The sequence below is a fragment of the Pelodiscus sinensis genome, chromosome 5 (assembly GCF_052426305.1).
Source record: "Pelodiscus sinensis isolate ZL-2025 chromosome 5, ASM5242630v1, whole genome shotgun sequence".
In the NCBI taxonomy this organism is placed as follows: domain Eukaryota; kingdom Metazoa; phylum Chordata; order Testudines; family Trionychidae; genus Pelodiscus; species Pelodiscus sinensis.
This window is the reverse complement of record NC_143056.1, coordinates 7597153-7610131: the sequence shown is the minus strand read 5'-3', so window position 1 is coordinate 7610131 and position 12979 is coordinate 7597153. Positions and strand designations below refer to the sequence as shown.

Here is a 12979-nt window from a genome sequence, read left to right as displayed (position 1 = left end):
AAAAAAATTGTTCAGTGTTCCTCGGTCTTAAGTTTAAGAAACACTGCTCTATGCAATTTAAACGAATGTCTCTGGTTTTAAGCATGCAAAAAAGGCCAAGACGGACATTGGTGCTTAACACCGGTTGCCAAAATCCATGATTTTCCTAGAGGTAAGTTCTCAGGTCAGTCACATTCGCCAAAGCTTAGGTTATGAGCGGCCTTACTTGATCGTCTAGGGTCCCCTTGGCTAGGGGACATGCTTTAGCTTAAAACAAAAGCAGGTGCTGGCTCCTTCGCAGACAGACAGATTCTCCCGCTATTCGGACAGCTCAGAGAACCTACCTTCCTCCCTCTCTGGCACTGAGTCTTGGCAAGTCGTCATCACTGTCGTACCGCCTTGGATTGTCAAAGAAGTACGCTCTGGAGTTGTAACTATGACTGTTTATCATGCCAGCTGGTGTCTGTTGATTAAAAAAACAAAACAAAAAAACAACAAAAAACCCCACAAAAACCCACCTTTTTCCCCCCTCCTCAAAGCACCTAGCCTCTTTTCAGAGTTTTTTTTCCCCCCACACTACCAAAAGAGTGATTTAACTAGAGTAAAACTGGACTCGTTCCACGTGCAAAGAGCAACGTGAAAAACTTCTGAGCCCTAGAGCAATTCGTTCATATCCTACCAAGTTCTGTGTTCGCCTCTGAGCCCGGAAGAACAGCACCACAAAGCTAGTCGGCACAAGCTCCCAGAGAAAAAGGACCACTCCGAACACCACGTATTCCTCACCACTGACTTCTTCCGCACGCACCTGTGGACACAGCGGTGATGGTTAAGCCCAGAAAGTTACATTTTTAAAACAGCACCTTTCAAAAAAAGATACTCCCGGCCTGTGAGATTTGCCCCAGAGAGACAGGATTCCAAGGAACACACTAGGATGCAGTGCACAGAATCTGTTCTGGATTTCAAGTCTGGGGAACAGGGCGGGGTCAGGAGCCTTTTTTGGGTTGGGGGCCGCTGACCCGTGGCAGGGTTGGGGAGGGGCTCACAAAAGTGAGAACCAAAACAAACAAAAACTCCTCTTCTCAGTCGGGGGCCATGTAAGTGAGAAGGCGAAAGGGCCTCCCCACATTCCCCTCACACACCCAAAGCTAGGAGGCCTAGGCTAGTAGATTTTGTGCTCCAGCTGCTGGAGCATCAGCACAGGTTCCGCAACACTGGGAGGGAGCCCTGAGCCTTAGGGGCACATCCAGGCAATTCAGGGACCACATCTGGCCCCCACCCTTGCTGTAGAGAGTTCTGATTAGCATCACACCCCACAACTGCCAGACTGACTCACAAGAGTGGGCCAGCGGGGGCACTGAAGAGCCAACACCAGCAGCTACACATTTCAGCTGAGCGTGTCCATGCAGTTCTTGGCTGGTCAGAAGCTTGTGACCAGTGTTCCCTGTAAGCCGTGCGCTTGTGCGGTCACTCGGGAGAGAGTCCAATGCCCCCCAGCTGATTAGCAGAGCGCCCACTGCTAAGTGTTGTTTCTACTGGTGGTGCACATGCACGTACAATTATTCTGCACATGGATGGAAAAGGTTACAGGGACCATTACTCAGGACCTAGACTGACCTTACTAAGCTGCAACAGACTGACAGCTAGGTTAGTGCCATCATACCAGCTCTGCCTGCGTGCACTTGCCAGTAGAAGCCCACTGTTTGGCGTTAGGCAGAGATCTCATTGAGATTTAACCTTGTGCAACTGAGGAGTGTTTAGATATGGGGCAAGCAAATCCCATTCACTGCATCTTACTATTGCGGCTAGTCCCACGTTACTAGCTGTTCCCTGGAACACACAGGTATGGAAGCTGTTGCCACAGACATCTAACGTTCAGAGGTCAGCCTAAGAAAGTAGCCATGGGGTGAATGCTTGGAAGTCGTCTTTCAAACGTATTCTCAGGTGAGATTTCCCTGAGCATCTCAGAGTCCTTAGGGTTAAGCCCTTCTATCAACGGAGATTGTCGTAGACAGCAAAAGTGTCGTATTTGGCATTATATTCCTATCAGAGCTGGCGGGCTACAATCGTCTCAGGAGTATGGGAGTTTAGGACACCACTACAGTGTTAGCAAGATCTTACAAGTCTAGAGCATTGGATTTTTCTTGTTAGCCATGTTTCTCTAGCATTAATAGGACTAGTTACCTTATCTGAAAAGTTGTCCCACCCGTAATTAAACGGGCTAGGAACATTCTCTGGCGATATGGCCACTGCCACCAGATTATAGCAAGCCCTTGAAGAGTACAGAAGAACCACCACAGACCCAACGAGGATAGCCTGGCAGACTGATGTGCCCTAAGAACGGGAGGAAGCGAGAGACGTTAAAAAATAATGTAACAGACTGTTGGAACAAAACTTCCCATGTTAAAAAAAAAAAATAGGATGTTATGCATGCGCCACACATTACACTAGCTTTAAATATTTTAGGTAGAGCCTGGGTAAGACCCTCATACTGAGCTGGTAGCAAGTTGGCTGCAATAGTCCAATTCCACATGGCTGGTTCCTGCTGAACTTTCGGAAGAGAAGTGAAGTGGAATCTTGACAAACACAGTCAAATCACTGGGAAGGTTATACAATCCCAGGGCTGGAAGAGACCTCAGGAGTCATCAAGTCCAGCCTCCCGCCCAAAGCAGGACCAATCCCAACTAAGTCATCCCAGCCAGAGCTGTGTCAAGCCAAGACAAAAAAACCTCTAGGGATGGAGATTCCACCACCGTCCCTAGGGAACCCAGCCCAGTGCTTCCCCACCCTCCTAGGGAAATAGTTTTTCCTAATATCCAACCTAGACCTCTCCCACCGTAACTTGAGGCCATTGCTCCTTGTTCTGCCATCTGTCACCCCTGAGAACAGCCTCTCTCCATCCTCTTTGGAACCTCCCTTCAGGAAGTTGAAGGCTGCTATCAAATCCCCCCTCACTCTTCTCTTCTGCAGACTAAACCCCAAATCCCTCAGCCTCTCCTCATAGGTCATGTGCTCCAGCCCCCTCATCATTTTGGTTGCCCTCTGCTGGACCCTCTCCAATATGTCAACATCCTTTCTGTAGTGGGGGGGCCCAGAATTGGATGTAATGCTCTAGATGTGGCTTCACCAGCACTGATTAAAGGGGAATAATCACTTCTCTGGATCTGCTGGAAATGCTCCTCCTAATGCATCCTAATATTCTATTGGCCTTCTTGGCTACAAGGACACACTGTTGACTCATATCCAGCTTCTCATCCACTGTAATCCCCAGGCCCTTTTCTGCTGAACTGCTACTTAGCCAGTCGGTCCCCACCCTGTACCAATGCTTGGGATTCTTCCGTCCCAAGGGAGGACTCTCCACTTGTCCTTGATGAACCTCAGATTTCTTTTGGCCCAATCCTCCAATCTGTCTAGGTCACTCTGGACCCTATACCTGCCCTCCAGCGTATCTACCTTTCCCCCAGCTTAGTGTTATCTGCAAACTTGCTGAGGGTGCAATTCATCCCCTCATCTAGGTCATTAATAAAGACGAACAAAACCGGCCCTAGAACCATAGAGCTGAAGAGACCTCAAAAGGTCATCAAGTCCAGCCCCCTGCTCTAGGCAGGACCAATCCCAACTAAATCAACTCAGCCAGGGCTTTGTCAAGCCGAGACTTATCCTTGGGGCACTCTGCCAGTAACCGACTGCCAACCTGACAGAACCGTCGATCACTACCCATTGGGCCTGACAATCTAGCCAGCTTTCTATCCACCTTACAGTCCATTTATCCAATCCAGACTTCCTTAACTTGTGGCAAGAACGTTGTGGGAGACCGTGTCAAAAGCTTATTCTAGTGTTCTGCAGGTGGGGGCTAGCCGTTAGTTTTAGCAAACAGTTCTACAGCTAGGGCATCTGGACAGCTGTTGCTTGGTTACACCAACACATCAGTGGGGTTTGGTCTTAATTTAGGATACGATATTGCCACTGATTTGACACCCAGTGAACGGAGCCAGCCGTGATCAGCGTGAAAACCCCAATTTCCCATTCTTGTAAGTGCTGGAGTTTGAGCCCAGCCACACACTGCAAAGAGCGCTAGAGTTCTGACGAAGCAGCGACCTTCTGGAAAGCTCTTTGACTATGAGACTCCTTGGCTCCAAGGACGAGCAATCCCTCTGGCAAGAATGCTGCTGGGGAGAGGAAGGGAGAAGCGATGGAGCAGCCACTCAGATTACAGACCATGCGCACAGTTCCAGTCTCAGTCAGACTGAACTAACTCTGAGCAGAGGAAGTCAGGAGGTCTCCAAAGGCTATTGAAGTCCCTGCCTGACCATGCTACAGAGCCAAGCCAGCCACCCAGAGCCCTCACTGTCCCATATTGCCGCTTGCACAGACACCTCTGTAATGGTTTTTTGTTTTTTTTGTTTTTTGTTTTTTTTTTTTTTTTAAAAGAAAAGGCGGCCTGCCAAAAAATATGGTCGAGCCTCAGAATGTTCAGCCAGAAGTTAGATGTTAGTTCCATGTTTTCCAGCAAGACCCGGCTCAAGAACTGGAGCAACTGCCGGCAGTTGAACTGGCCACAAAGAAACTAAAACTCTCCCCCCCGTGAAAAGTTCACTCGCCTCGGCAACTCGGAGCAACAGCATCACAGCCACACTTTCAAGCGTGTCAATGGAAAGCAACACACGTGTCACTTCTCCTAGGCACAGCATTCCAGCAGCAGCGCTGTCTATGCAGCTGAACGAAGAGGTACAAGATGAAGGCACCGGGAAGTGCCCATGAAGCAGTGCCATCTGACGGACACGAAGCTTGTCACAGGATCCAGCAGCCGAACACTAGAGCCACTGGCCCACGTTATCAGAGCTGGCTAGAGACTCGCAGGGACCTCAGATTTCGAGTGCCCACCTAGTAGTGGTCTCAGGTTGGACATCTAACACAAGTCTTGGTTACCAAGTTTGCCTGGCCCAGAACCATCTGCAGTTCTGGGGGGGGGGGGGGGGGGGGGTGCTTTGGCATGTTCCACCACTTGAAGAACCACATCAAGGACTGCAAAGGGTGGAAGTTAGCTCATAACAAAGAGATGCTACCTGTGACCGAGTGGCATATGCTTCTATGTGCAGCATTGGAGAAGGAAATCAAGGGACCTCAGGGAACATTTAAGCTACAACCAGAAATCCCACCAAAACGGGAGCGAGCAGTTGAGCCACAAGGGTTCTTTACCTACTAGAAAAGGTGAACCCAAGAGAATTGGGCACATTCAGTTCCATTTTTGAGGAGAAAAGGAATTAAGAAGGGCCGGGAGGGGTGGGGGAGGAAGGGAGAGAGAGAGAGAGAGAGAAGAGGCAGGTCATTTAAGTTTCTCTTCAGTTCTAGTCTGTCTGTAGAAAGGAGAAAATTCTCTCTTCTGCGTCCCCAGATAACATAGGGAAAGGCAGCTTACCCTTCAGACAGCTGGAGCGTTGTTACTGCAGTGGGTTGCTAGTGGATTTGGTTTACGGGTGTCCTGTTAGCAGACGACTGCAGGGACCATGAGATGTCTCAACATTAAGTCACTGATGTCTGATCACAACAAACCATCCAGATGGCTACAAGCAGCTCAATAGTGTGTGCAAAAACGAAAGAGGTCCAGGTGGTGACGCATAAGGATCTTCTGTTGTACCCCGGAAGCAGGGAAAAGTACAAGATCCCAGATCTGTGGGTGAAAGCCCTGAATTAACCCAATAAGAGGGTTGCAAGAGCTTTCACCATCAAGGTAAGAGAGCTTCAGTGCTCAATGGGAAGAGGTTTCCCTGAAGGCCTCTGCTGCTTCCCCAGTACAATAGGTGGTTGTGCTGGAAGGAAAAGCCATGCCATTTAGCACAAATACACAGAAGGGCCCAAACTGAGAGTTTGACTAGTCTTTTTGTTCTGTGTTTGTGCAGCATCTAAAACGATGGGGTCACGATCTCGGATCAACGCCCCATGTGCGGAAGTAAATAAAAGTCAGTGATGTTGAGAGGGCCTTTACCTACCTTGGACTCGAGGTAGACATTTGCCGTTGACATCTTTGCAAGTTTGCACATACAGCAAGCTAATGAAATGGCACAAAGGATGAAGAGACTCTCGTTGACTAGCGCCCGGACAAACACAGTCCATCTCAGCCGGCTCTCCGGGACATCTCCATGAATGAGCATTGCACAAGTTAAATTCACCACGAGAAAGAGGAGGCTGGTAAATATGGAGCCCAGATACAACAGAACCCTGGAAAGGAAAGAAACACGTTGATTGAGCAAGACCGTCTGAAGACGTCTCTGCCGCCCCACCAACTCTCGTGCCCTTTAATCAATTCAGAGAATCTGAGGGTTGGAAGAGACCTCAGAAGATCAAGTCCAATCCCCCGCTCAAAGTGGGATCAAACCCAACTCAATCAACCCAGCCAGGGCTTGGTCAAGCTGAGACTCAAAAACCTCTCGGGATGGAGATTCCACCACCTCCCTAGGGAACCCAGCCCCATGCTTCCCCATCCTCCTAGGGAAATAGTTCCTCCCCCCCCCCCAATATCCAACCTAGACCCCCCCCACTGTAACTTGAGACCATTGCTCCTCGTTCTGCCATCTGCCACCACTGAGACCAGCCTCTCTCCATCCTCTTTGGAACCCCCTTCAGGAAGTTGGAGGCTGCTATCAAATCCCCCTCACTCTTCTCTTCTGCAGACTAAACGAACCCAAATCCCTCAGTCTCTTCTCATAAGTCATGTGCTCAGCCCCTTAATCGTTGGTTACCCTCAGCTAGACAGTCTCCAATGTGTTCACATCCTTTCTGTAATGGGGGCCCCAGAATTGGATGCAATACTCCAGATGTGGCCTCACCAAGGCTGAATAAAGACTACAGCATGTAGTCAACCTGTGGAACTCCTTGCCAGAGGAGGCTGTGAAGGCTAGGACTATAACAGAGTTTAAAGAGAAGCTAGATAATTGGAGATTAGGCCCATAAAAGGCTATTAGCCAGGGGATAATATGGTGTCCTTGGCCTCTGTTTGTCAGAGGCTGGAGAGAGATGGCAGGAGACAAAGTGCTTGATCTTTGTCTTCAGTCCACCCTCTCTGGGGCACCGGTGCTGGCCACTGTTGGCAGACAGGATACTGGGCTAGATGGACCTTTGGTCTGACCCAGTACGTCCATTCTTATAATGATCACTTCCCCAGCTCTGCTGGTAATATTCCTCAATATGCCGTTAGCCATATTCATGTCACATTACTCTTCATTTGCTACAACTCATCAGGCTACCAACTGTGAGAGGTTAGTTTGGTAGACTAGGACTTAAACTGACTTCTAAATGGCTTCCCTAAGTTGTTTACCAACACGTGGCGTGCGATGCAGCTATTTCCATTTCTAGGTCAGTAGAGGCTTGCGAGGAATCCTGAGTTACAAGATTCCCATTTGCCTTTGTAAATCTTAAGTGGCACAAAAAAAAAAAAAAAAAAAAAGTCAGCAACGGTTAACCTGAACAGATGCTCGAGAAAAAGTCAGTCCCATAGCCACCAGCCTGGGTGAAAAGTTACTGCAAATACAACAGGGTCTACACTTTCCATTGGGAAAGTATCTCCCCACACAGGTGAGAAACTAAGCGACTCTGGCGTAATGCCCTCCTTCCATACAGAAGAGGGCACTAGTGGAAGGAGCTGACAAGCATGCCAGCCACTCCTCTTGCTCAAGCCTGTGTTAACTGCAGTTTAACACCCTTATCTGGCTCATTGTGTAGTTGATGCGAATGGTAGCGACTGTGCGATGAGTCAATAAGGAGCCGCTCTGCAGAGCCGCAGCAGGGGTAGTTTCTGGAGCCGGGACTGAGCTTGTGGCAGCTCTGTCGGGTTCTTACTCATTTAAAACAGAGACGCAGAGCCCTGGACCAGCGTGAGCCGGGACTAGGATGTTAAATAGCAGTTCATTGACTAGTCGAGTAGCCTCATGAATTTTTAATTGGTTACTCAACTATTTTATAGTCCTAGGGGCGGGGCTGGCAGCTAGCATGCTCCGGCCCCACTCCCGAAGAGCCCCCCCCGCCACACCGTGCTGCTGCTTCTGTAGCAGAGGCAGCAGTGCCGGATGGAAGGCGGGAGCTGGTCTGCGAGGGAAGCCAGTTTAAAAAGACAGCTCCCCTCACAAACTGCCTGTTGCCCTGTGCTGCTGCCTCTGATAAAGAGGCAGCAGTGCAGAGAGGTGGGAGCAGTGCCTGCCTGTTGAGGTCTGAGCTCCCAGACCCAGTGCGAGTGGGAACAGAGCTGGGTTGCCTGCCCACCTAGCTCCTAATACACTTTAAATGCAGAGCCGCAGCAGGGGTAGGTCCCGGACCCCTCACAAGTCAGCCTGCTGAAAAGTTTACTGGCGGAGGGGGAAAATGCGTGGAGTCTATAGCACTAACCTATAATGCTTTTGCTTATTGGTTAAATCGATTCCACTATTACATCCCTAGCCGGGACTGCTCTGTCCTGGCTCACGCTGAGTCCCCCTGCCCATTTGTGGTGGCCAGGGTTGTCCGCGGCCTGGGGCTGCTACTGGAGCAGCCGCTGCTCATGGCAGAGGAAGTGGGGGGCCAGGGGGGATGGCAGGCAGCACTGTGGAGACAGTGCTAGGGGGCAGGGAGCAAGCAGTCAAGGACTCCACTCGACTACCCAATAAGCTTGTCAGGTAGTCGACTGCTCGCCAGCCTCCCTGGCCTGCGTGTTAGGCCACAACCTGGGCTCAGTCTAGGGATCATCAAGGCCCAGAGCAGACAGACATGACCCCTGGCTTATGGCTCTTGGGCAAGTCAAGAGCCTTGTAACATGGCTCTCAGCCTCTTCAGACGTGACCCTCCTGGGCTACAGCAGGGCTCTCAAACCCAACGTACCGTAGGGCCAGTGGGCCCCCTTCTTGGGCAAGGTTTGGGGTGGGGGTTCCCACACACTGCCCCACGTCCTCCAGCCCTGCCTGCTGCCCCCAGACCATTTAACCTCCCCAGCGACCCCCGGCACCACCCCAGTAGCACAGTGGGGCTAGGGCAGCGTCCCGCTCTGCACGACTGCCGGCATGTCCGAGGGCCAGGCCATTCCACCCATAGGAGGGCTCGGCACAGCTGCCTCCTGCCGCACACTTGGGCCCCTCCCTCCCCCCATGGCGGCTGCCCCAGCTGCCCCATAGATGGGATGGCCCGCCCATACTCAGGGGGACCTGCAGGGCCCTGGCCAGGCTGAAGCAGCCCCCCCCCCCCCGTACTCTGTAGCAGCAGGAGCCATAGGGAAAGTGGATCCCCACAGCAGCCTCCTTCACCATCTCTTAGGCCAGGCCGCACTGGGGCGCTTCGCTTCCCATCGCCGCAGTGAATACCTGCCCCCGATCCCCTGATCATCCCCAAAGCCACATTCCTTGGGGTAGGGGACTTGAGGGAAGGGGTGCAATGGAGGGGAAAGGGCAGAGCAGGAGTGTGTGTGGGGGGTAAGGATACAAACCCCCTGGGGGGCAGGGCCTCATGTGCCAGCAGCCATGCGTGGGCTGGATTGTGGCACTGCTTAGGGTACAAGTAAACCCTGGGCCATGAGTTTGAGACCCCTGTGCTAGTGCATCAGCAGCCTCCCAGGCATTACAGAAACAGGAACGTTGGTATGGGGGCTGGCCACCAGCAGGCTACATGTGTCCACACAGCAGCTAGACACCCGTGGCTGGCCTGTGCCCGCCGAGTTGGGCTGGCGGAGGATTCACTGCTGTGCAGATACCGGGGCTTGGGCTGAAGCCCCGGATCTAGGCTCCTACAAGGTTCCCAGAGCTCAGGCGGCAGCTTAAGCCCCAAAGTCCAACCAGCAATGGAGCAGCCCCACAGCCAAAGCAGCTGGCACTGCCCAGCCACGGCGTTTGCAGTGTAGACGCAGCCTTAGACCGCACCACTGGCGGCCGCAGGGACGCTGGGTTAGCAAAGAGGGGCAAAGCAGAAGCAATAGCACCTTCTCCCTTTTGGGAACAGAGTCCTTCCCCCCTCCAAACCACCCAAATTGATGGATCAGGCTGCCCATACAATATCAGGGCTTTGCTTCCCCCACGGAGCTCCAAGGGACTGAATTAATCTTTATGGCACAAAGTCTGGCCAAGAGAGACCAGAGCTATTTCTAGGACGTTCCAACATAGCGGTTGGACAGCAGCACGGTGTCAGTCTGAAACAACAACCACCACCACGTAACACCCCATGAGAGTGTATTTGATGTAAGCAAGAAGCAGAAGGACTTACTTGTACTTATTGAATTCTGCTGCACATTTGACTTTGAATATAACCTACAAAGGAAGAGAGTTCAGAAAGTTACTCAACAGGTCTCCAGTATTTGTTACATTTCATGTTGAAGCTACATTTTGGACCATTGCTCAGCCACAGGGCAAGAGAGGGTGGGGTGGCGAGTGACAATCCAGCTCTCCACACTCAATACACATTGTAATCTACAACCATTTGCCACATAGCAAGGGGGACCAGCTCTGCTAGCTGGATCTAATGTGTCTGAGGCGGTCTTTACGGAAAGTTCTTCTGGCAGAAAATACGCTAGAAGGACTCATTAGTATAAGTTGCAACATCATTAGCATATTTTCTGCTTTTTTTTTTTTTGCACAAAAAAGAAGCAGAGAGGACTTGTGCTTTAAAAAACATCCACACTGCTTTTTGTGCAAAAACCCCTTGTTCAAGAAGAAATGGCAGAAAATATGCTAGTGATGTTGTGAATTATGCTGAGTCCCTCACTAGCATATTTTCTGCCAGAAGAACTTGCAGTGAAGACATAGCCCCAGTGTTTAATCCACGTACAGCCCTCTTTGTTGTCAAGTAATTTATTAAGCCAATAATTCTTTGGGCAACAACTGCAGGTCCCATTTTACCAAACGGGGCGTTCAAAACACTTTGTGAGCGCCTTGGGAGCAGAGGAGGGTGTTACTCGGTAGCTGGATACAAACTACATTGTTCAGCAGAATACAAAATGTCACAAACTTTATTAATATTTTAGGACCTCAGTCATGTTTCACTTCCTTAAAGGAAAAGCTTTAGCTGCTATTCTTAGAATTAGACATACGAGAGGGCTATTTTGGGTTAGCCTTTTATATTTGATTACTGCAGTGTAGTTCCCCACACGGTCTAACTTAGAGTACATGCACATTGCTTCACCCTGGAAGCAGTACAGATGGCTCTCCCCCCCCTTTAACAATGATTCACCAGATATTTGAAGAAATTCTTATAAGGGCTGAAGTCCCAGACAGGCTAAATTCTGCAGATTTACAATTCCAGAGGACTGGAAAGGTGATAGATGTCAGCAATTCAAGCGAGGTTCTGCTCTCGAGTGAGGAAGGGTATGTCTACATTTGCACCCTCTTTCAAGAGAGGGATGCAAGAGACATTCAAAATTGCAAATGAAGCTGGGATTTAGATATCCTGGGCTTCATTTGCATATTTACATTATGGCACTATTTTGAAGTAGCGCTATTTCAAAATAAGACACTGTTAAGACATGGTTATTTCTAAAGAAAACCCTTCTCTCAAAATAACTGGTAAACCTCATTGTATTTCAAGAGAAGAGTTCTCTTGAAATAAGTGTGTTATTTCGAAATAGCGCCATAATGCAAATGAAGCCTGGGATATTTAAATCCCAGCTTCATTTGCAGTTTCAAATGTCTTCATTTGCATCCCTCTCTCGAAAGAGGGTGCAAGCATAGACATACCCGAAGAGAGTAATCGAGGCAAGGTGAGGGTAAAAAGCCCTGCTCTCAAAGAGGGGAGTTGTCTGGGTTGTACACAGGTGTAAGTTGAAGTAGAGGCATTGCAAACCACACTGAGGGCACGTCTCCGCTACAGCGTTAGTTCAAAACAAGGCGAGTGTCCACACAGCAAGCCCATTATTTCAAAATAAGCATCGCTCCTTGTGAAAGGAGAGCCTATTTTGAAATAGCAGCTGTGCAGCATCCATACTAGTGCTATTTTGAAATAGCTCCTCCCTAGGGCCCAAGTAATTACTCCCCAGTGCTTTCTGGGGCCCTAAATGGAGGCAGCAGGACCACATTAGGGGAGCCTGCCTTGGACTAATTTTGAGGCTTCCCTGTAGTATGGGCATGCTATTGTCAAAGTAACTTCTGGAGTTATTCTTCCAAAATAACATTTCAAAATACCCTTGGGTTATGGCTACACCGGCAGCTTCTTGTGCAAGAACTCCCCTTGTGCAAAAAACTCTTCCACACGAGAGCATCTACACTGCCATGTGCTTTTGTGCAAGAGCATCCACGGCAGCGTAGATGCTCTTTTCCGCAAGAAAACTGATGGCCATTTGAACCGTAGGGGCTTCTTGTGCAAGAAATTCATGTTGCCTGTCTACACTGGCCTCTTCTGGAAGAGCTCTTGCACAAGAGGGCTTCTTCCTGAGAGGGAGGGTCAGTTCTCGTGCAAGAAGCCATGATTTTCTACAGTACAACGTCAGTTTCCTTGTGCAAGAACGCGTGGCCAGTGTAGACAGGCAGCATGTTTTTGCATAAGAACGCGCCAGTGTAGACACAGCCTTGTAGCGGAGATATACCCTGAGCACCTGCATCGTTACAGCCTGCCAGCCATGCACGGACTAATGACTAGTGAGACTGGAGCACGTTACCCTGAAGGGTGACCCTAGCATCCCTTGGGGCCATGTACATTCTGTAGAAGCCACTTTCATATTTAGCTAGAAGCCATTCTGTATAACAAAAGCCATTTCAGTTTGTGTCTGCACTTATACTAAAAGGGAATGAACTGGCCTTCACCGAGGTGGGGAGAGGCCAGAAGGATGCGCTGTTGGAATGTGTCAATGAACTATTTTGAGCTGAAGCTCAAACTCCCTCTAAACCTGTTTCTTTCTCTGCTGATGATAATTCCTCTTTGAAGTTCTTTGATTTCTTGCCCTGACGTCAGACTTGTTTGGTTAAGGGTATAAAATACTAGGATTGGTTGTATTAGCCAGCCTTACTGGGCCCGGCTCTGCTGAGACCACGTTTGGCTCACTTTGCTTTTATTGGCCAATAAA

The 12979-nt window shown here is 49.8% G+C and overlaps 1 protein-coding gene across 1 annotated transcript in view; it reads right to left on the bottom strand.

The window, feature by feature from the left end:
- The window catches only part of GPR137C (G protein-coupled receptor 137C), a 31610-nt gene that overhangs the window by 3572 nt on the left and 15059 nt on the right, over positions 1–12979 (bottom strand). Inside the window, exons 2-6 of the mRNA XM_075926208.2 lie at positions 10192–10235; positions 5967–6195; positions 2161–2310; positions 659–784; positions 324–442 (exon numbers count right to left, since the gene is read on the bottom strand). Of these exons, the coding sequence (XP_075782323.2) occupies positions 324–442; positions 659–784; positions 2161–2310; positions 5967–6195; positions 10192–10235 (668 nt within the window). The remainder of the gene's footprint in view (positions 1–323; positions 443–658; positions 785–2160; positions 2311–5966; positions 6196–10191; positions 10236–12979) is intronic.